The sequence below is a fragment of the Lepisosteus platostomus genome, chromosome 18 (genome assembly GCF_059453375.1).
Source record: "Lepisosteus platostomus isolate fLepPlt1 chromosome 18, fLepPlt1.hap1, whole genome shotgun sequence".
NCBI classification, from domain to species: Eukaryota; Metazoa; Chordata; class Actinopteri; order Semionotiformes; family Lepisosteidae; genus Lepisosteus; species Lepisosteus platostomus.
The window spans coordinates 7,688,796-7,712,807 of NC_142628.1; the positions used below are offsets into that span (position 1 = coordinate 7,688,796).

The 24,012-nt window shown below is 38.1% G+C and overlaps 3 protein-coding genes across 4 annotated transcripts in view; all 3 read right to left on the reverse strand.

Moving 5' to 3' along the window:
• Positions 1-4,111: 4,111 nt before the first annotated feature.
• On the reverse strand, positions 4,112-12,470 carry LOC148645566 (nuclear receptor-interacting protein 3-like). Its single transcript, XM_088612030.1, has 7 exons — positions 12,020-12,470; positions 8,721-8,903; positions 7,866-7,948; positions 6,504-6,643; positions 6,226-6,278; positions 5,586-5,683; positions 4,112-5,279 (listed from the first exon to the last, which is right to left on the reverse strand). The coding sequence occupies exons 1-7, from the start codon at positions 12,191-12,193 to the stop codon at positions 5,264-5,266; spliced, it is 747 nt and encodes a 248-aa protein (XP_088468156.1). The 5' UTR covers positions 12,194-12,470; the 3' UTR covers positions 4,112-5,263.
• Positions 12,471-13,467: 997 nt separating this feature from the next.
• LOC148645567 (forkhead box protein M1-like) lies at positions 13,468-20,169 on the reverse strand. Its single transcript, XM_088612029.1, has 8 exons — positions 20,040-20,169; positions 19,078-19,339; positions 18,737-18,849; positions 18,188-18,361; positions 17,383-17,511; positions 16,764-16,800; positions 15,717-15,877; positions 13,468-15,560 (listed from the first exon to the last, which is right to left on the reverse strand). Exons 2-8 carry the CDS (start codon positions 19,097-19,099, stop codon positions 14,856-14,858), a joined length of 1,341 nt encoding a protein of 446 aa, XP_088468155.1. The 5' UTR covers positions 19,100-19,339; positions 20,040-20,169; the 3' UTR covers positions 13,468-14,855.
• Positions 19,516-24,012, reverse strand: part of scube2 (signal peptide, CUB domain, EGF-like 2) — a 28,168-nt gene continuing 23,671 nt past the window's right edge. Inside the window, exon 23 of one of the 2 annotated variants that reach the window (XM_088612027.1) lies at positions 19,516-23,868. In XM_088612027.1, the coding sequence (XP_088468153.1) occupies positions 23,722-23,868 (147 nt within the window). In that variant the 3' untranslated portion in view covers positions 19,516-23,721. The remainder of the gene's footprint in view (positions 23,869-24,012) is intronic. The other variant, XM_088612028.1, reaches the window with a different exon arrangement.

Sequence of the window (24,012 nt, forward strand, 5' to 3'; positions counted from 1 at the left end):
TATTATGTTAAACGACTTACACATTTCATAATATCTTCTTTTTCCATGTCATCATTTTGAAGTTAAATATTGTAGTTGAAAGGGGCTTTCTAAATCAATTTTCATTTAGACCCAGTTAGAAAATCTGTTTTAAAAGGAGGTCTCATTTAGCATTATTCCCTAGTTAGTCAGCACACCAGCCATGTATAGCAGCTTCCATACAGTCATCAATCTGTTACGTTTTCATTCAAGACTGATCTGGGGTTAACAATGGCAATAGTAACAATATCGAGACACCTGAAAAATGACTATAGTACAATAAGTGACTATGCAATTCTATTTATATAATTTAGTCTTGGAAAGAAAGGAACAATAATGCACTTAGTCCCCATTGTGTTCTTCCAAATCTATACTGTATATAATGACAATACTGTATTTAATCTTAATCAGAATCTGTCTACATTCATGAGTGTTTTACCTGTTATTTGCATTTTGTTTAAAATATGCATAAAAACAGAATGTCTCAGTCCTCTTTGAATTTAGTTTAAAAAAATGAAACAAAAAAAGGACTTTAAATATGTAACTTGAGAATGATCTTTTGAATGCATTATATTCTTTTATGTCTAAACAGCAAACATATTACTGTAGTATAGAGTGGGATTTTAGACCGGCACAGAGGCATTTAAATTAGTATTTTGTTACTGCTCTTTCAGACTGAATCTGAATCTGCAAAAGAGCACTGACCTAACCTTTCAGAGCACAGCCCATTCCAACCCCCAGTTAACAGAACCATCAGCAGCTGCTCTTCACGTTATTGGGAGTGTAATTGTAATGGAATGCTCAACTTAGACCTTCTTTGTTACGTATAGCATGCTGCTGCAGTCAATAGCTACTGGGCGATCTTGAACCACTTCCTACATTTATGTAGCAAATGCAGCATCCATTCTCAGTCCAAAAAAGAGCTCAATTTGGAAGATTGGTGTTTGCAATACGATTTCTAAAAAAGGACGGAGGAGCTGTCTGAATGAAGTTGTCCATTTTTCTCACCTGTTGTGTTCTGCACTGGAAACTTAATTTCATGGTGTTTTGCTCCCCAGACCTACTTCTGGGTATTTAATCAGATGGCTCCGGCTAACAGGAAGACAGTGTATGCTTTTTAATTATAAATACACTCAGCAGAGGTATTTGCTTCTGACATTGCAACAGTGTGGGCAGGTGTCAGGTTGTGAAGAACACAGGCAGCAGTCAAGGGAAGTTTCTAATATCTTTAGAGAACTGTAATTTTAGTAGGGTACAGTACAGGCAGAGCCCAAATCAGGAGTTTACAATTTCAGGAAATTAACTCAATCTGTTTAGTTTTGAATACAGAAGATTAGACAAAGGGCGCCGGATTCAAATATTCAAAATCCACAAAGGTGCTGACAAAGTCAAATCGTGGGGCCTGAGTCGAAACTATGGAGAAGTGCCTGTGAACGTGAGAACCGGAGACACTTTCTTATTTTATGAAGGGTTTTAGGAGTCTGGAACAAGCTCGCCAGCCATTTTCTGAAGCTAATACCCTGGCTGCTTTCACGAAATGGCTGGGTAAGATTCTCAGTTCAAAATAGGTACAGTACTTGCAGCCAAATGAGAGAGATGGTCAGAGAATGATCTCCTTTCTTATACTCATAACACTCAACAGTCCTTGGAGGGATGGTTACATTGTCTCAAAATGATAAGGAAAGATATAAAGCACAGTACTGAAAAAAATACTTTATTTTTCTTCACCAAGCTATTGTTTTGTTTAATTTCTAATGTCTCATCCTCGTGTTATTACCAGAGCTATTAAAGCAATGTAATACATGCTCATTTTGATCTAACATCATGTACATTTCAGTCATGTGGATGTCCACCTGGAAAATAATCTCATTTCCATTAGATATCCCCCCCCAAAAATGCAGATAACCATGAGACATTCATAATGTTCTAATTCTTTATGATTTTACTGTTGTTATGGTTTTGCAATATCCCTTTTAGCATTGTTTTTTCTGCTATCAGATATTTCAGAACCCATAATGACAATTTTTTTAAAATAACAGTACATTTAGCAATTAGGATATGATAGAAGAATTCACTCATCATGTATAGTAGTGGCAATATCAGTCCCCTGCAGCTGTGACAGAATAATCTTAGACTTGTAAAACAAAAGCAGATATCAGACCCCAGGCTTGTTCACACTTATTAAACACCTTTCCTCACTGTTGCTGATGTTTCAACTTCATGCCCAATGATTCAACTTGACCAAAACTCTTCCCATGTTTTTGTTAAGAGTTCTTTATTCTTTATTCTGTAACAAAGTAACAAAGTATGAGTGTGTGGGTGCTTGTAAGCAAAATGTTCTTTTTAGTTTTTACTTAAAAGCACCAAATGATGTTTGATATTTTATGTACCTGCTCCCAACAAGTGAACCTTTAAGGAAACATGTGCTTAGATAATTGACCATTCATCGCTAGAATGTGACATTGACATAGATGTCACGTATAAAAATGGTTCCTTTGAAAGTTAGAAAATACAGTAGAGAATATGTCCATAACACTCAACTTTTTTTTAGAGACCTTAAAGGACTATGTTGCACTACATTAAAAGCAAACTTTAACAGACTGTAACAAAAATGTCTAATTTATTTTATATAACTAAGATATAGAGAAAATCACCCTCATGGGGACAAGAAGAAATAAAGCTATTATCATCCCCAATATTGGTGCAGGCCACGGTGTACTTCTGGATGAAAAACAATACTCGTAAATCAATGTATTAATTCTGCTTTTAACTAAGCACCAATTCTTCACTAACAACCCATCATATTGAATATTTATCGCTTTAGACCCCTGTCTGTGACCTGTTCATCTTGTCCGCTCGTGTTCTCAGTGCTGCCAGCTCTGGAGTCGGCAGTGAGTTTCCTGCGACCTGTCGGCCTGTGGAGACTCAGAGCCGGGACCACGGAACAAGAGGGAAATCAGCTGGCCACTCCCATGGCCAGACGGTCAGTGTCACCTCCGGAAATCAACATCAGGCAAACCGGCAGCAGGGATTCAGTTCTTTCATCCCATCCTCGAGCTTCTTAATCTTAAAGAGGTGTTTCTAAATTTAGATTAATTGAGCATTTCTAAATGTATAGAGTTGTCTATATTATATGTGATACACAAAAAGCAATACATCATAATTATCCCTTTCCCTTTCTTCTTTTGGTTGTTGTATTGTTATGTTGCCAGTACTTTTACTGTCAGGAGCCATGTGGGCCTGTCCATTTTTGATATGATGGAGCATTGTAAATGTTAGACCTGCTTTTGTGCCACACTCTGGTTAATTACGTTGTAATGCTGTTGTCCATTACTGTCCTTAGTGCATCTTTCATAGTGTTCCCCTAGATTGCCTCTTCAGCAGCTGAATGAAGAGCTCAGAGTGCCTTTGCTACACGGGTCTGTGTTTCATGAATATCAATACTTCTTCTACCTTAGTCAAAAGTAACAGTGCTAGCTTTCATTACCCAACAAAAGCTCTAATCAATGCAATTTAATAAAAGAAGGCTGAGCATATTTCACTCCAAAGCATTGCAAATAATAGCCCTGCAGAAACACTGTTATTGGTCTCAAAACTTGACATTTTTCTCTAAAAATTTAAGATTTATTTCTATTAAAAACACATTGTTACTTGAAAATTATCTGTAATGCACTGCTATAGACACATTAAGGCAAGAGTTAGCTCATCGCTGGAATTAATGGTGTCTGAAGATGGTCATTAGTTTTTTTTTGTATGGACACTGTAAGAGAGGTTCAGTAGCCTATTGATAACTATGACTAATGTTACCACCAAAATACATTTGTAACAATAAATGAATAATCATTAATCATTAAATAACTTAATTAATCATTCAGAAAACTATACCTATTTACATGATACCTGTATACTGTTTACTTGATGTTATTTTAATGTATTGTCCCTAAAGAATCAGTGTTTAAAATGTGTGCTTTGGTGTTATTAAACATTATATCAAATGAGCAAGGTGTAGTACATGAAATCTTACAGTATAATTATTTTTATGATCTACTAATCACAAAATGCTTTCTAATAATGAAGACGCAATAAAGCAGAATTGCACTTAATATGATTTTTATTTCAAGCATAAGAGCTAATCATACTTTAAAGACAAACAACAGAGTCCACTTTTAACTTAGGCAGCTATGTCCAGATCAAAAAGCTAACGTTAACTCTCAATGGCTGCTGCACCAAAACTCTATTTATTAGAACACATAAAAATACTCAGAAAGTCACCTTAAATTTTTCACTTTGGTTGATACAATAACAATTAATCATATTAACAACATGACACCATATGTGTTATCTGTGCTATAAATCTCAAGTTATCAAAATACATTCACAAAAATTCATCTATATGTGGCTTTTATAAACTAATACAAACCAATAGTTGCTTAAATAGGACTAGAAATACAGCTCCTAATATAGAAGTAAATACCTCTCTCTACAACTGTGAAAATACAGGCACTAAGCTGAAAGGTAGAGCTGGTGTAAATAAATCAAAACTGTTAAAAAAGCTTTAAAGTGTGGTTACAGTCTGTGATATAACTCTGCTTTATATATTTTTTATCCACAGTCTTCCTACGAACAGAATGTAGAAACGGTTCTATCAATATTGAAAATTATAACTTTGGTTCTTTGTGAACCTGTTCGTGCAGTAACAGGAGCTCAGTCAAAGCAGTTTAAAATAACCACTAGCCTTCTTCATCCTGCTATATAAAAACACAATGTCTTTGATAAGCCAGTTACATTTACGGAACATTTTTTGAATTTTCTGTACTTGGAAATACAAGAATGTGATACATCTGGCTTAATTTTAAAAAACGTCTTCAAAATTGTTGCTAAAAGCCAAAGCAGCTTTTCATATAAGAAACCTTAAGCAATATTACAATTCTATGTTACAGCATGATAAACTTCATAAATACTGTAAATGTGCTCCATTGGTTTTTTTGTGGTCCATATATATAGTAAACCAGTATGTACTACTATGCATGAAGATGACATCATTAACATGACACTTGCTATTATATGTAATTCATCATGGCCACAAGCAGATAAGAAAATAAGGGACTGATTTGCAATGGAAAAATGTAGGAACTGTGATGGCAGACTGCAGGCTTTGTGAATGATTGTGTGAATTCTAATTAAGCAACCAGTACACAGATTGTATATGTTAGTGCTGGCAGTCATGTGCTGAGAAAACTGTGTTTCAAATTCCAGGAGAGCTGATTAGTAGAGAGAGAAAAAAGAACAAAATTGATTTATTAAAGTACTTCTTTATGTATTCTCCAGAATACAAATGTCTCTAAACATTCATCATGGGCCTTGAAAGAAAACAGTTCCAAAATGCATTTATTTTTATTTATTTTAAAATAAAATCTAAATAAATAATGTTAAAAAGACAATGTAGAACTTTCTTTGTGTATCAGACTATTACAAAATCTACGAAACAGGAGCCGAGAAGATCATAAAATAGAACAGTAGAAAAATTAAAGCAATCCTGACATCAGCTGAAGTTGACATGTACTAACCTGTCTCCTTGCGATTCGTCTTTACCATCAACAAACTGAACTTGATCCTTTTCCACTCTGCCCAGAACTAAGACTCGCTTTTCTGTGTCAATCACACACTGAAAGAAGATGTCAAAACACAAGGTTTTGTATATTCAGAGAAAAACATAAAAGAGATAAATGGATAAATCACTCATATAGATAATGTTAATGCTGGACAGCCTCTAAAACATAATTAAAATAAACCATAGTGAACAGAAAAAAAAAAGTTAAGAAAACTATTTTATCTAGTGTTTTTCTAGTGGAAATCATAACAAAATTAATTAAGTAACAAAAAATAGTTTTTTGGTCTGTGATGAAGATGAAATCAAGTTTATTTACAGAGCAGTATAACATCATAATATAGGAAGCTGCTACAGGTTTAACTCTAATAAAGCTGTAAAAAATAAGTAAAGCACACATGACAGAACACAACTGCATTAAGTGTAATGTAGCAAAATAAAAAAAACATATGCTGTAGTTGTTATGGCATCAAATTCCTTATTAGAAGGCAATACATTCTGCCTTCAGACAGCAATGTAAACCATACTACAGTTTTGGGGGTTTAGCTCTCCAGAGACCATTAGTTATCTGTAATTGGAAATATTAACAGCTTTCTTACCTTCAATGACTTCAGAGTTTTACTGCCCAGTGACATAAAGTTCCTGTCATTTTCTGTAAAATGAATTAATTTAAACTGTATCAGAACTGCCACAGTCATCATGTATATTGTATCAATACATTTCTAAATTACAGCATTCCACCACACTTGCAGTCAATATTCAGATCACTGCATGAAAGTTCAGAGAGATTGAACATTAAGTGTAGTCTTTTTGCTCAATTCTCAGCAGTCATGATTTAACATATAATATTACAGACTTTGGTACTTTTTAAACTCACCTACAACAATTACTGAGCAGTCGACCTTCACATGCCCAATCATCAGAGACACTTTCTCAATCTGTCCCATGGCTTGGAAACGATGTGAAAACAGGAGGTTGTCTGTTTCAATTTTGTTCGCATTGACAGATTCCTTTAAACTGAAAAGGTAAAAATACACATTAGCTACTTGTTTTATGGATGGAAACACAAGCCTTAGATATACAGGACTGATTGCCAGCTGTGCCCGGGATTCTGTGCAGCAGGACACAACCGGCTCAGTGCTACCTACAGTAGGTGGGGCTGAGATGAGTGAATCAGGGCTCTCTCAGCTCCTGGCACAACAGCACCCCCTACCACTTCCCAGGAACTGCAAGGTTCACAGTGACATCACTGAGGACACGCCTCTCAGCCAATCAGAACTGTGCCGCCTGTACATTGCTGCAGAGCCTGCTGCATCTGAGAAGATAATGGCTTGATGGCTGGTAAGTAAAAAAAAAAAAGACTTTTGACCAATTACCCATCATTATCTCAATAGTAAATATTGGTTTGCTATTCCTCTATCTCTCAATGTGGGTGCAGAGGCGATCCAGAGGTAATTGTTCAGACGTAAAGACACAGTTTGCAATTCTAGATTGGGTGATATCATTGTAAAAATAATTGCCAATTTTCTTAAAGGAACTTTTTATCCTTTTTGTATTAAATGATCCACCTAATCCCCTTTGAGTCTGAGCCAGAAAAGCACTCTCAATGAAGTCTGAAATCTTGCAATTTGTAAATAAAATTATATAAGTAGTAGTTGCATTGATCTTTCAGTGAAACAAATTCAACCCGTGGTTTTCAGGCACTTTACTGCCATCAAAACTGTTGCTGAATTTAAAAAAACAGTAAACATTGTACTACATAATGGTGACAAGCCACTAGATGTGTAGCACAAAGACCATTCTATGAGCAGAATACTAACAGATTGTTTTGGAGAACAAATATTTTGCAGAGAGGAAAAGGGAGTGTATAATAAGGAAAACCCTGGCTCCCAAGTGACTCAACCAGTATAGACGCTTGCTCGTGCACAGGTAGAGCTCTGTAGTCCAGGAGCTGCAGGTTCGAGCCTGAGTCTTGTCACTAGCCAACTGGGATTCCCTGAGTAGATGGCACATGAGTGCCACCGAGGGGGAGGCTGGGAGAAGTTGGCCAGGGCCCTCTCTGGTCACAGCGACAGAGTGTGTGAGGGATGTGCTGCTTCTCCAATTGCTGCTGAACCTCCATCGGTTTGCAAATAGGTGCCCAGATAAAACAATCACACAACGGGCTATTCCACCAGGTGAGCTGACACAAAAGAATTGGTGATGATTTTTTTCTTATCCAATTGTTTGCGATGCATACCCGAGTCTGTCCAGACACGCAGTGGAAATGAAGTTATACTTGCAGCCAGTGTCAATCAGGACCTTAATCTCCCTCCCAGAGCACTGTTGGGAGCAGGGGAAATGAGATTAGTTAAATAGAGAACATTTCTCTATTGATTTAATGAAACCATAAATCAGCAGAACGGGACTATTAAAATTACATTAAAGCTGCATTAAATAGCAGAAACTGCACTACCACTACATTATTATTTTTCACATTAGCTAATAAAAACAGAGATACCAGCATTTTCACTTTTAGCAGCAACCAACGCCTGGTCTTTTTTCATATTTGCCAGTAAATGCCCAAGACAGCAGTGTAATAATCCTCACTCAGAATCTCTGAAGGTCACAGGAAAAGTAGGATATCCTAATGTCCCAAGGTTGACTGGAATGTATTCATTCAAACTTTACCGTAGGTTACACAGAATGTCCGATTAGAGCAGCCAGCATTTGTTGGACACCATAAAAACAACCCAAGAACCCCTGCATACTTTGAATAAAAGGTCAGATAAAAGCAATATTAAGGGAAAAATATGATATAGGTAAACATAAAGCTTTAGAGTCACTTGCTTACACTTTCAAAACAAACAGGAGGTACAGGACACCACGTGTACCATGAATCTTCAAATACGGAGGTGCTGCACTTAAGATTAAAAAAATTACCCAAATAAATTACAAGGTTTTATTTCATATTGCTTGTTTACCTTCTCTACAAGTTTCCCAATCTTTTTAAGATAGGCTTCTGAAAAAATACAACAATGCTGCTGTATTACCTTGTTTAGCAGTCAACACTGCTTATATCTACTCTGACTGAGTTCTTAAAATGTGTTGTTACCTTGCAACACACAAATATGAGGTCCTCTTCCTCTGGTACTGTTATGCCCTCTGGTTTGCTGTGATGAAAACCATTGCTCTGTGCATGTATTGCATTGTTTGGGAGCCTTGTTCCACGGTTGTTCATTCGAAATCTCGACAGGTTTGTTTCCAGTAGTCGTCTCTGAAGGATGTTGTGTGGCTGCTGTAAAAATGAATAACTGCCTTTAATACTAGCAATTCTTTGCTTTGTCTCTATGCAGAGATGCTGTCATCAAAATTAACCAATCACAAACATAATGAAAGCAGTTGGATATAACACCCAAATTAACAAGGCTCACTTACCTTCATATGCATTTTATTTGAGGTATAACAGAGTAATGTGCAAAATTCTGGTAAACTTATGTGAGAGTATTAACTGTATATATCTTTGTATAGTTACTGTACTGTATATTGTGTTGATTGATTGTTGTTTTTTCATTTGCAGACATTCTTACTGAACATTTTAATATCCTCTTTTTCAATTCTGTTTTTTATTTTTTTAAAGCAAGTCAGGTCACTGAAACTATACCTCTCATATTAGCCCAGGAGAGAGGAAGGCAGAATCCATGTCAATGTGAAACATGCGCTGCCAAGCCATCATCTAACTCTCCCTCCTTGAGCACACAGTGACATCAGCAGAGCACAGGCATCAGAGGGAGGACAGATGCAACTCTCCCTTTAACACAGCAAGTTCAAATGCACCAGACAAGCTGAAAGCATCACTGTCAGATAGGAAGCCGAGGCATTCCTGGCCACTTTCAAACCTACCCAACACTGGAAGAGCTCAGCCAGCTGGGAATCTTATCACTAGCTAGACTGGTGATATCACCCTGTGATCACCCAGATTAAGATTCAGATCTGTGATCTGTGTGCACGGTTTTATGTCTTGAGACACCCAGATGCCCCTTATCTGTGCTTGTGTTGCTCGTTCTGAATTAAACATACCCATCACAAGAAAAGTGCTTAAATGCATAACAGAGCTTTCTTTGCCATTGATGAAAACAACAACACCCTTCATCTTGAAATTGCACAGCTACAATGTTTGCCTTTCAGAAGCCAAGCAGGAATATGCAAGAACTCAGGGTATGAACAGCTTGCTCTGCTGGGCGGCTTAAACCAAACTGCCATCCAAGAAAATACTGGGCCCTAAATGTTAACTTTGGGCTTAAGTGTTCTCTTCCTTTAAAAAGCCACATCTGCTGCTCTCCCAGAAAGCACTAAAAAATGTCCTGCAGTGATCTGCATCATAACCCCTTGGTGAAACACCTGCAACAAACAAATCTGGAAAAAGTTGTTGTAAGGAGAGCAGCATGGTGTCGATGCAGTGAGCTCTTGTGTCCCAGGTTTGATTCCTGACTGGATCTTGGATTTTTTTCATCCATGCGTGCTCTGACTTCTTCCTTCCTTCCAAAGACATGCTAATTAACTGTTGTCTTTGTGTGCACTATCACTGTGTCTCTGCGTGCACACCTGTCCAGTGTGTAACCCTGACGTGCACCAGGAATCATCTCCGGGTTGCCTCCACATTTACATGGAGTAAACGACTTTCTAATGAAGAATGGATAGTTTAAGGAAATGTTATGGAGGATTGAGCAGAAAGGCAAGGATTAATAAATAAATCTTTCACTTTTTTTGGTCAGCAATTTCGGGTTCACCTCAGGCTAATCAGAGGAGGCTTTAGACTCTCCCACATTTATGTGCCCGATGTCTGCCACTTGCAATGTTGAGCAGCACTTACATCATGCCCCTGCCTCATTGAGTGAATCACAATCCTTCCTCTCGGGAGACAGCCCAGCCAGATCCCCCATACACTGCCAGAGAACCTCTGCTGCAGCATGTAGGTCATTGTGGGATGTGTGGCACCTGCGTACCTGTGGAACCCTGGAGGATCTGTCCTCGCTGGCTCCACAGCAGTGACATCCAAATTAATTATACACAAGACACTAGCTTCCATAACGAGGAATCTAGCACGGGCAAGGAAGAACTTTCCCAAAACACATATTATCTCTTGTTCTGCGAAGGATTTATATCTTGCTCACTAGTATTAGATAGGGGAATCAAGTAGTATACAGCTACCCAAAAGAGGGCTAGATTCTAGCAAGTCACTAGTTTGTCTGTAATATTATAAAACCTCTCAGCAGAGTCACCTCCAGAAGTTCCAGACATTTACACTCTGTGTTTTGTTTTGCCACAGAACACAATTTCAGTCAAAGGCCTCCTGAATTAAGCATCGATTTGTACAGATATTAAAATGATCCTTTCCATATCAGACCAATACAAGGGCACCAGTAAAACTAACTGGCTTGGAAGATCTCAACTGAGACTTTTTAAGCATAGTTGGAAATACAAAAGTGGGGTTAAGAAGCTACATAACAACTTATTTGTTAATATTTTCTATAAATTCACTATGAAACTGCAGAACAACTAGGATTGAAATTGTATAATAAACAGCATATAAAATAAATACAAACATCATAATTCATAATGTAAATACTGTATAGTTCATAATGCAACTTGTATAGGTGACTCTCTGACAGCTGCTAGTAAACACTACTTTAAGAAAAGCAGACTATATACTGTATAGCATAAAACCTTGTTGCGACAGCTATTTGATCATCTGTTTATATGTGATCAACCACAACCAAAACAATATGTTTTTAATATTTTACGTCAATCTTCCTTAACGTAGTGGTTAGTTAATTTACAATTCGTAGCAAAGGTTGAAAAGGCTATATATGGTAGTACAGGCTCCTTTTAGACACCGGCAAATTATTATTTCAAATGGTTATTTTAATAGCTTATTAGACAACCGGGTTCATCAGCAGTCTGTTCAAGTTCATTTTCCCTGAAGAGGCCTTCACGAACAGATTCTCCTTAACGATGGAGCAGCATAAAAAATAAAAGCTGTCGCTCGACCATAAGCCTAGTCTGTTACCGTTATTATTAGTAGGAATAATATTATGTGCCATCAAACCTATTAAGTTTTAGGGAGACAACATCGTCTTCCCAACAACAAAGCATCGCATTTTAACTGAAAACAGGAAATGTGGCTATATTAAAACTTTTAGAAAAGCTTATATGTCTTTGGAATGTCCCTCTAAACGAAATGTCAATACTCGTAGCTATAATACTATATTATTATCCGAATCATTAACTTCCAAGACAATTAACTTGTTCTGAATACAGTACGTAAACACATTCAATAACGACACATTTTAAGATGGGCATATAAAAAAGATAGTCAATGAACACGTTTTAAACACGAAGGTAAACTCTTACCATTTCTTTTGAGGTGCCTAATTTCTTCAGGCCGTCTAACGGGAGCAGGTCCGCGGAGTCCTTGTGCAGGAACTGGACCGCCTGCTTCATCCTCCGCTGCTGCCTCAGCGCAGCAGCCTCTCTGATCTCCATCTCCTTCCTGCTGCCGTCGGTTAGGACACCAGAATAAAACATCTCCGGCGAAAGGCAACTTCTTGAGGCTCCGTTTAAAAGAGCCAGAAGGAGGCAGAGCACGGTCTGCGGCTTTATATACAGGTGAAGCGCGGTGACGCGTCGGACGCCGCCTGTTGGGTGACCGCAGAGCCGAGCGCCGACTGTGACATTCAGCAATGACAGGACTCGGGGCACCGTTCAGAGAGAGATTAACACCAAGAGAATCCGTACGAATACGGAGGAGGCTGTCTTTAGAGAAAAAATACATCTAAATCGTTTGTTTAACGACCTGTTGTTCGTTTACAGACAAGAACACTTGTCTAACACTCATCTGAAGGAAATATCTTCATACGGCGGTATTAACAGTCACCGGCACGTTAGGTTCAATCATTTCAGATAAGACAAGTAATACTGAGGGAATAGTTTAGAAATTAACCCACACACCCATCTTTTCCACGAAAATATTAACTTCAGGTTAAATCCGAAGTGAAAAGTAAGTATTCTTCTCTCACTGAAGGCTTCTCTGGTACAGAACAAGTAGAGGTTGTGAAAACTCTAGAAAAGCAGGAAATAGCAGCTAGAAATATCATAACCGTTCAGCTATTGAGCCTTCTTCGGGTGTGAAAAAATAATGCTACAACACCCAACACAGAACGTCTCCAGACTTATTTTCAATGTATAGCATGTGGCCCATCATTGTAGACCTTGTACAGCCAAATGGTTCCTTTAAAAACTCCAGTTGCTGCTTGAAAAAGTGAATGATGGAGAAGCTGCTGAATGCAGGGGTGATTTCAGGCTCTCTCTGCACCTTGCAAAGGTGAACCCATAGCAGGTTTGAAGAAGACTTCAGTTTTTTTCGTCAGCCAGTGGAAGTTGTTCTTTGTCAAGGGCTCTCTCTCCTCCATTTGATTCCATCACGCAAGGATACCAGTCATCTTAGAACAATAATCTACAACTTTAAACTAGAATGGAGAAAATTCACAGACAAACTGCAAGGAAGATGTGCAGGAAGTAAAAAAAAGAGGTTCCAATGGAAAACCAAACTTCTAAAGACCTGGCAAAATACTTCTGTCTTAATGTCAAGTAAAAATGCAAGAAGTAGAGACTACTACATTAACACGATTATGATTTAACAGGAATCACACAACAATGGCAAAACCTTGGTGTCTTATAAAGAGAGGACTGAGGTATTGTCTGCATGGATCAGACTTGAGGGTTCAAGAGGCATAATGTTAGGAGGATGCTACTGACAACCAAATTCAAAACTCAATTATAATGAAATAAAAAGATAAAGCTGGCTTTCATGAAAGATTTTAATTTTCCCCAACAAAGACTGAGGAAAACCATCAGGGACACTGAAAGAGGAGATTGAAATGACACATTGCTAGCTTTCTTAGTTTGTCAAGGCACATACTGGTCTTTTTGAACAATCAGGAGACTATGAGGAAAATAGAGGCGATATAACCATTACATCAAAATATGACATGCTTTGAAGTATATTCTGAAACTGTAAAGGTAGTGTACAAAGTGGGCTATAAAGGAAGTGAGACAGGATTGTTACAGAACTGAGACGTAAGATGAGATACGAGTCACTACCATTGAATGAGAGCAAATTCTGCTTACATGTACAGATTAATCCCTGAAGTCAAAGTCTAGAAAGCAGTGGCCCAATTAGTTAATCATTCAAGAAAAATGAGAAAGAAAGCACTTTCTAGAATGATTAAAAAACAGCACAATAAGTTGCAAACAAGTTTAAAAAAATTGTTAGAAAAGCCAACAGAGAAATGAAAGAATATCACAATGAAAAGGAAAGGTTTTCCCGCCAAAACACTGCAACAACAAAAGAACTGTAAAGGATGAAGAAAATTGCCTCCTGCCCAGGAAAGAGTATAAAATTGTAGTAACACAGAAGTGGCGGACGTTTCCCTGCTACTAGCTACATGTCAGATAAATCTCCAGGGCCAGATGATATACTACCAATTGCACTAAAGGAAATGAGGGTTCTTATTAACTACCTCATTTCAATGTCACTCAAGACATGGATAACATACACTGACTGGAAAACCGCTGAAGCAGCATCCTTCCATAACATGGTGACAAAAGAGAATCATGTAATAGGAGTAACTGTTGGTCTGTAATTACAGTCACACATATGGAGCTGACAATTCTAACTAAATTAGTCATATATACAGATTTAGTATTCTAACAGACAGCCTAATTAGACAGGAAATTTAGAAACGAGATCTTGAATAAGGGTTTTTTGAACAAGCTTATATTAAGGAAGAGCTGGATGGGATATTGGGATTAATCAAGTGAGCTAGATGAGTTGTAAATTATGTTCTCAAAGTGTTTATTTTTTTAAATCACATAACAATGAAAGCCTTCCATTTTGAATAAGGTGTTCAAGACCTGGAACCGAGACAAATGCAAACCAAAAAAAGCTGACGCCATGGACTTTATCACAGAAGGCAGTTCTTTCCACAACTATAAATTAGTTTTGCCTAAATACATTTCCATAAAATAATCCTCACCAGTATATTACACATCCCTGCTAGACTTTATCTTCACATACTGTTTTAGCAGCTTAATGACTTTTCAAGTCCAGATTTACTGTACACTACATATCAATCCTGTCACATGACATTGTTCACAATTAAATTATACCCAATGATGCAGCACAGAATTAGCTACCGTCTGACGTAAATGCTGCCCAGCTGATAGTGGCCAGGTCTGTGCCCTCGTCAATGTCTGGAAGAGTGAAGTCAGCAAAGACTCGCGCCAGGCCCTCATTCTTGTGGTCCAGCCCTGGCTCCTCGGAAGCCATAGTTGCTTTAATGGGAGTCAAGCCAAGGAAAGCGAACACGGACAGATCCTTCTCACTGTTGTTACCCTCAGGGCTGGACCTAGCATTTTCTGCGAGGGGTGTAAACCCAAGGCTTTCATACTCTAGACTCCCACCACCGGGAGACTTAAAGAAACTGTCACCAAGTAAGCTATCCAGAGATTTAGTTGGTGTCTCTCCTCCTGGCAGTGGGACACTCCGCAAAAACAGAGCAGGATCTTCGCCTGGTGTTGATGTGGCCAAACATTCCATGTTTTTCTTTTTAGGTGTTTTAAAAGGAGATGTTGCGAATATTTCACTGTCCACCTTAGGTTCCAAAGACACGTTATTCTCACTGTCTAACCCCGAGTCATTTGCGAAGCCAGGTTGGTCCTGCGAAAGCAGTCCTGGATCCTTTAAGGGCTGAAGTTTTTGCTTCCGTTTCTGATGAAGCCTCTGCTGGGTGCATTTATTCCTGCTCTTGGTTATGATGGGCTCCCGTAATGCTTGGCTTATAGCAGGTACTTGAGGACTAAATGCAGTGTGGGCACTTATGGTGATAGAAATCTAGAGAAAAGAGAGAAACGATGTTTTGAAGCTCAAAAAGCAATCACTTTATGAAAGCAGAGAACTCAAGGACAGAATATCAAAAGATCAAAAGAATCCATTTTACTACAGCCCCTGGCAGATTCAGACAAACATCAGACAGATGTACTGCATTACCTTCGGAGCAATCGCTCTCTGTGCAGTGACAGTCTGGGTGCTGTGAGGAGGCTCGTGTGGCGCCACCTGGCAGAGAGCTGAGGGGTTTATGAAGACTGGAACGGGGACCAGGCAGGGCACAATGCCATGGGGCAACAAAGGCTGCATTTTCTTCACAGCACCTAGCCATTATTAACAGAGACATGGAGACTTTAAGGGCCACATTCATAAAGAATTTTTAACCCTGCTACTTTTATCACATTTCCACATATAACAGGTACAAAATGAAGACTCTTAAAGGGGAACTGCGGTCCGTTTCTCAGACCGGTTGTTAAACCTTGGTAACAAAAGAAATGCAAGAAATGACCAATTTTACACATTTTTAATTAAGCACAAAATCGTGACATTTGAGAAAGTACCGCAAGTCGCCATGTTGTCACAAACCCCTGCGAAAGGGAGAAGTTGAGCGAATTGCGACATGAAGCGGCCCTTCCTGCTCACTAGTCACTGTGATGTACAAGTGAATAAGTACAGGGTGTGCGGCAGACATTTCACCACAGACATGTTCCAACTTCATCTGCATGCAGAGTTAACCAATAACTACTATTTGTCGGCAGAACCGTCTCGAAATCAAGTGCAATATTTCCACTGGATTAAAAGAGATGCTTGTGTACAATGTAATAAGGCCTCTTCACGTCACTGGAAGGTTTGTTGCCTCGTTCTGAATCGCAGACAGTGATAGCAACGTGACAATATGCATACCTGGAACTTTTGTTTATTTTGTGATGTAAAATGGAGGATTTACATGTTACAGTATACATTTAACTCTTAATGTGGTTTGAAATGCACTCATCAATGCTGATTCGTCCTAACCCAGAAATATAAAAATAGCATTGCAGTTCCCTTAAATTAATATTCTGAAAGGTTTAAAGGACACTTCACAACTTTGGGAGCTGGGATATAAGGAAAAATACATTTCACACTTTGTGGTGACTATTTTATGGATATATCCCTTTAGTATACACTTATTCAGCCATGCCAAAATAAAAAGATTGAATAATAAAATACCTTTTTTTCCTACTGACACACTTGGGACTCCGATATTCTGAAAAAGACAATTACAAACAAGGACAAAAAATTAACTAGACATACACTTTATAACACGTCTTCATTGCTTGCCACATCAATTACTTGACTGAAAAGTAAGGAGTACAATCCTGGAAGAGAAATCTACTCCTGTTAAAAAGAAAGGCTATTAAAAAGCTCTCGGTTTTAAACAAGGTGCTAGACTGCAAGAGGGAACAGGTCCTATTAGAACAAAGGCTTCACAGTCTGCAGATCTGCTCCTTCAAATAGGTTTACTATGAATGTGCAAAAACAAGAAGTTAAAAGAAAAAAAAACATCTTTTTGACATTCTGGCCTATAGCACATAAAAGGCATTTAAAGGGGATTCCTTAACAGGAACTTACTAGGAAATAACTATTACACAGTTAAACTACAAATTTGTCTTTCACTTGTATAGGAGACATCTTTATTTTTATTATGGCAATAATAAGAACCCGACACAGAACATATTTTTGCCAAACTTCCTTCATAAAGAAAAGCAGTTGAGATGGCCTTTATATTTCTCCAGACGTTAGCCTTGCCTCACATGAACACCCCAGTGCTGTCCTTACTGATGCTTACACTTGACTCTAATGATGGAAAGACGCTGGGTTCCGGTTGGGCTTTCACTGTCCAAAAGGAGCTCCTGCCGTTTCCTTCTGTCTCCCGTATGAAAATATCCCGGATTGACAGGCTGTGTCGGATAGAATTCTGCAAAAGATAAGATTTTTAGAACGGTTTTCTTCCAATAGATGGAATCCACACGGAGACTAGTGATCAGCTTTGACACGGACTCGCCTTCAGTGTGCACCAGTGAAAGGCTGAGTAAACGTGGGAAAACTGCCGTTTCCACTTACAGATGTGTACAATCCACACATCATTTGGATGGTCTACCGTGTGCATCTGCATTTCCTAAATATACATATTTCTGTATACTGTAGATGTGGAGACATAAGCGTTGCAAGCCAAGAACTCTGTCAAGACTGATGTTTTCATAAACTCAAGTCTTTCTGTTCAACAGCACACTCACTCTGGTAACTGGCAATCCATCTTTGCAAGAGCTCCAGTGTGTTCCCAGATATCACCGACGTCAGCAGAACACCTCCAGGATGAAGCCAGAGGGTTTGTGCAGTTTGCACTTGTATGCAGTGTCAATGTCCTAATTGACTTTAAAGTATTTAAGTAGAGATTTACAGACTAATTAAACCCAAAGACCTACTGGTATTTTACATGTTGTATTATGTTGCAAAGGTCACTGTTTGGACAGAAACAATGCCATGGAAACCAGAAACTGAGTATTTATTGCACAGGAATGCATGTTGTTGCAAGTCTATTATGATAATCTTAATGATCAGGTTCAGCTGATATGGATAGCAAGTGCAATTACCTTCCACCCTGGGTTGGCATAGTTTTTGTAATAAGGAAAATGCTCCTCCACCCAGGCATAGATCTGCTGGAGTGTCAGCCTTTTTCCTGGAGTGCTGTTCAGGGCTAGCTTTATAAGTTCAGAATAAGAGTGTGGGGGACGCTTAACCAAAGGACATTTTGGTGGTTTCACGAACTGAAGGAAAAAGGGAGGAAAAAGAGAACAGGTCCTATTAGAACAAAGGCTTCACAGTCTGCAGATCTGATCCTTCAAATTTACTATGAATGTGTGCAAACAAAAAGTTAAAAGAAAAAAACACATCTTTTTGACATTTTGGCCTATGGCACATAAAAAGCATTTAAAGGGGATTCCTTAACAGGAACTTCACAAAAAAATAACTATTACACAGTTAAACTACAAATTTGTCCTTCACTTGTATAGGAGACATCTTTATTTTTATTAACCCTCTATGGTATGGTGTATGCTTAAATATAAAAATAAAAATATGTATTTAATTACCACCTTTGCTTCATGACAGCAGTGTAAATGAGCCTTCGTTCTAAGTCTTACCTTGGTTCTTGTAGTAACTTTCTTCTTTTGTTCTGGGATCATTCCAGCACAAGAGAACCTTCCCAGCCAATTAATGTTAGTCAGGCTGTCATCCAGTTCTGACCTATTTTGTGCTGTACAGTTTCACAGAAAAAACAACAACTTGTAGACTGATGGTGACAAAAAAGCAAGCTAGATGATAACACAAAAAGAAGGCTCTATCATGCATCTGATAAATCTGTACAATATTTAAACGTGTTCATTTTGTTAAATCTGAAAACATTGTTTCAAAGAACAGCAAAAAATATTATCTATGACTGGGAAAGAGTATACAAACTCCTATAGTAACTGGTGCAGCTTACCTTCATTTTCTTCATTTTCCATGCTATTTGAAAATTCTGTACGATCCGGCAATTTTCCAAAGCACAAAAATATCAGGTTCCCCTAAATTAAAAAAATATCCCCCCCTCTCTCCTTTGAGCAGATGAATTGACCTCCTTTGGTTAGATCCTTTCTTCTCATAGCATTTAAAGATTTGGGAATGTGTTCTGTCAGCTTGGCAGGCAAAAATGGTTTGAAAGGCAGCTTTACATACTCACAGTAGCTCCTTTTTCGGTTTTTACGCTGCAAAACAAGGACATTATTTCGTTACTTAAAACCATAACTTCAACAATCTATCAGTTTTGCTGACGTTGTTGTGTTGTATGAAAACGGTCTTAACACAAAATAAACACAGGCTGTCAGTAGCTTGTTTGTAAACTGGGCGCGTTGATGCAAGACCGTAAGACAAAACAACAGGCATCAGTTAATATTTTTATTAAGTACAGTGCCAAGTTGGGAGACACTTCGATGCAGAGCGAGTTACATTCATATCCATTTGCTGTGCGTAGACATGCATTTGACTGAGAAATAATGCGAGTGAAATATTGTAACCTTGAGCAAAGTAACACCAAGTGTCCCACCTGGGAGTCGAGCCCACAACGTCCCGTTACATTTAAAAACATCTCCGATTGCTTCGTATCCAACACAGTTCAAAACTATAAAACAGCTGCTGTTTCCTAAACTAACCGTATAACTACTCAGCTTTTCACCACAATAATACCCGGGTTTTGCAGATCGATCACAATTTTATTTTCTTTCCGTATTAATTCCGAACCACAACAACACACCATGATGACAGACATGATTTATCTCGAAACAATTTAGATAAAATGATGACAGCGCCCGAGAAATACCAATTAAGAGTCATTAGAAACGCCCGTTTTATACAAGATGTCGTCGATTCTACTACACATAACTAAAGATGTCGTTCATTTACACCTACTTCACAAAAGATGAAATGCCATTTGGAAAACCCCTCCGAGTCTTTGTCGCAAATGTCCACCCAACACCCTTTTGAAACTGGAGGCTTTAACTCTCCCGTCCAATCGCTGCCAAGAGTCAGATATCGCGATAATTTGTAACTGCGAAGACTCCGCACGGTGGTGAGTACTCTAGCGCCACCTTGCGTTCCGCAAGTGGAATGATCACGATGGGTGGTACCGCAGACATGGTGCTTGTGCACAATGGGTATACTGTACGACGATTCAGAGTATGCGTTGTTTATTCCTTTTAATATGATTGACGATGGTTATTCAGCCACTGCTCCCGGTCCGCTGTGAATCCTCGGAGACGGTCTTAGGGGTCCTCACACACAGGGAAACCTGAGCCCGCGTCGTAGCGTGGACATGAAGTCACTAGCATCTCCGCTGCAGGACACTTTCTCAGGATCTGTTGACTTTAAAATGATTTTAACTCTGTGTAGCTCCACCTTTAGTAATAACAGACAAATTCAATATTCGTGTATAAATGGACGTCTTGCTTTGGGTGACTCCAGACAAATGTTGAAAAAACAAAGGTTGAAAGCTCCTTTTATAGAATTTTTACAGGACAAAGTGCAACACCTTGCATTGCGTGAAGAAAGTCAAATTGAAGAAGCGTGGCATGGTGATTAGTGCTTGCTCTCGGGTCCAGGGTAGCGTGTATTCTGTTTGGAGCTTGCCTGGGTTATTGCTGGGTGCTCCAAATCGCTCTCACCTCCTGAAGAGGCACTGCCCCCTTTGTATACGAGTCCTGCAATGGGCTGCTGTCTCGTCCAGTGTACAATCCAGCTTCAGGCCCTAAACTGCCACAATAGGCTCCAGACTGCTGCAGTCCTTACTAGGAATAAGCAGTGTACTGATGAATGGATGGAAAAATACACATTATTTATTTACCTTTATTTACAATAACATCTGGCATACATATACAAAATATGGACAGGAATGTATTTCCTAGGAAATCTAGCCATTTTATTTTAGTAACCACTGCTAACCAACCTGGGATGTCAACATAACAGCTGACGTCATTTAACTGTACCTTGACAATTTTGTACACTGGTTGGATCTTCATATTTCAGATTAGCCGTCATACCAATCACTAGGACACAGTGTGAGGAGGGTGTTGGCTGAATTCAGATTGACCGTTCCATACTAGTTGTGTAAATTCCCTTGCAAAAGCAGCCAATGTAATAGCCTGCAAGATAACTATCAATTTATGCTACAAGTTCACAGACTAATATAAAACCCATCATAAAAACAAAAAAAATTGTCAGTTTACTTTTGCATATAACTAAAAACTAAAACTGGGGTTGACACAGCAACACAGAATTTAAGACTGTGAAATGAATTTTGTTCAGTGTCACAGGTGTATCTTGACACACTAAACCACTTTTCCACCGGTGCCATATTATACTAGACCAAGTTATGTATTATGTCTAAAAATGGAAAAGCACAGTTTGACTGGAAACCTAACAAGTAAAGTTACAGACTAACCCCACCAACCACCAGCTGCTATTCTGGCCCTGCTTGTACAAGCATCTAACAACATGAATATGTTTTACCTGAATCTTGCTTTATCTGTACCATTCAGTTCTGTTTTGGTAGGAAATGTTTGGGATATAAGAACCTCAATATAAAAAAGATGTTTCACACAATTATATACCTTAACAGATCATACAGTTTTAAGAATGTAACTTACTCAAATACATCATCATTACTACTGTTCCTACAACATTTTTACATAATTTACAATAGCCATTCAGAGAAAATAAGTCTAAGAAAATCCCTCCTTCCCATGTGGTACTTAAAAAAATGAAGACTACAACTGTTTCAGGTTTTCTGAAGTAGAAGTCATTCCTTTAGCTAAATTGTCCCCTGCACTGCTTTCCAAAAAATGTACACTTCCAAATTTCATCACTTTTATACAAGATGTACATGTCATGTTCAACTTTTAAGGAAAAAAGAAGTTTTAGGAAAACTTGCAATAAGCAATGAGCAAGTTGGGAAACCTTTTGTGATAATACTGTCTCACCGACATTGCCAATCAACTGTAGTTGGTTAACTCTTAAAGTCTCCAAGCACACATTTTCTGAAATGTTTCTAGAATAATTCCCCAATTTATACAAGAAAATACTTGAAGCATATCAGACACATATGAATATTGGAATATTACTTTCTTGAGTATTCAAAGTTGTGAAAAAAAATCAAGCTTCACTTATTTTTTTACTTGGCAATCATGCACAAAATGACAGGACTTAATGTAATCCAAATGTAAACACATCTTCTCTGTTTAAAAGGGGGGTTAAAACATTTTCTAGTAAAAAGTACATGTGCAAAAATATATGCTACATTTAAAACTAAGTATGTTAAAGAAATAGTCACTTTTATTCACGAGACAAAGTGTATGCTACTCTAGACTTTTCTAAACAGAATTGAACACTTACTGTTTTTCCATTTTGTTATTGGTACTAGAAGGCTTTTGGTAATAAAACTTCAAACCTACATGGGCAGCTCTTCCAATTTTCATTACATAATCATTAGGGTTATCTGAGAGCTCTTTCAAATAGACAGCTATAAAATGAATAGTCAAACAGCCCCCGGTGTGATGTTTTGTTTCCATGTTAAAGAATTTCCTGCTTGGAACTGGATTATATTTGTATACGATGCAGTAACTGCCTTTAACATATCAAATAATAATCCTGTTTTTAATGTGAAAATGAATAGAACAATGTTATTTTGTAGCTAGACATAAATTCGTGTAAAAGTGAAATATTATTTCCCACAAAAGGGACAGCATGTTCCTTTCTGTTTATTACTGCTTGTTGTTTGTGTTTTTTGCTTAAGAGGTAAATCTTCTCCCCTCGGTCCTAAATGTCTAACTGTCATGATTCCTGCATCTATCTGTGAGGCCATGAGTTTGACAGTGTTGAGATTTCTTTAACACTTTTTTCATTTTATAAAAAAAGCAATTTTTTAAAGAACCATTAAGAAACACCTCCTGTAACTCAAATGGCTTAGTACACACCACAGCACCCCTGAATAATTGAGTCATAAAGAACCCTAATGATATAATTGGGTTTGTAACATTTTTAAACTATATCCAGCTAGAGCACTAATAACCACTAGGCTTCCCTATTGCAAGAGCAGTTTTCCAAAGTGGACTTAATTCTCAGAAACAAACCCAACTAAAAAACAATGATGTCTTTATGTTAAAAACTCTGATCCAGGATACATACTCTTTTCTGCCAATGTTAAATCCTAATTAAAAAATAAAACTATTTTAAAAACATAGTAGATAGGTGATAGATGAACAATTTACAAGTCTGTTTTGGAACACTGCCCTTACGCTGGTCTGTGATAAATACTAAGTGTTTAAATTCCCAATTTAAAAAGCTGTAAACTCCCAGCGGGCCTTTTAGGGTGACTATGGTCTTTTCTTGCTTCTTGAGTGCACAATAAGCTCCACACAAGGATTAGTATAAATTATCCATATGGCATCAGTCTTCCCCTGAAGCTCAGTTCGCAAATTAGTCCTATGGGCGTCTTGTGACAGTTTTCTTGTGGCTTTTAATTCTTTTGTCTGTCAGAAGGTGAACAAATAATTAAAAACAAGAAGTGTCTCAAGAATGAGGCCCTTCTGAGTTGCTTCTATGGCCGAAGAAACCTCAAAACTTTGGAGCGCAGGAACCGAATGAATGACTTTGGAAACATCTCTCTCGACTCTTGAGCTGTGTACTTGAAATAGTTTTGAGGGTGTGCCAGTACATCAAACAGAGCCCTCATTAGCTTCTTGTCCTGAAAAGAAAAACAAACCAAACATCAAGGCACCTCAGTACCAGAGCAAATGTCCGCAGTTACAAAGCATCGTCCAGGATGTGGCACTGTCTCCACCTGAAAGGCATTTTCAGAGACCAACATGAAGTCGGTCTTACTTTAAAT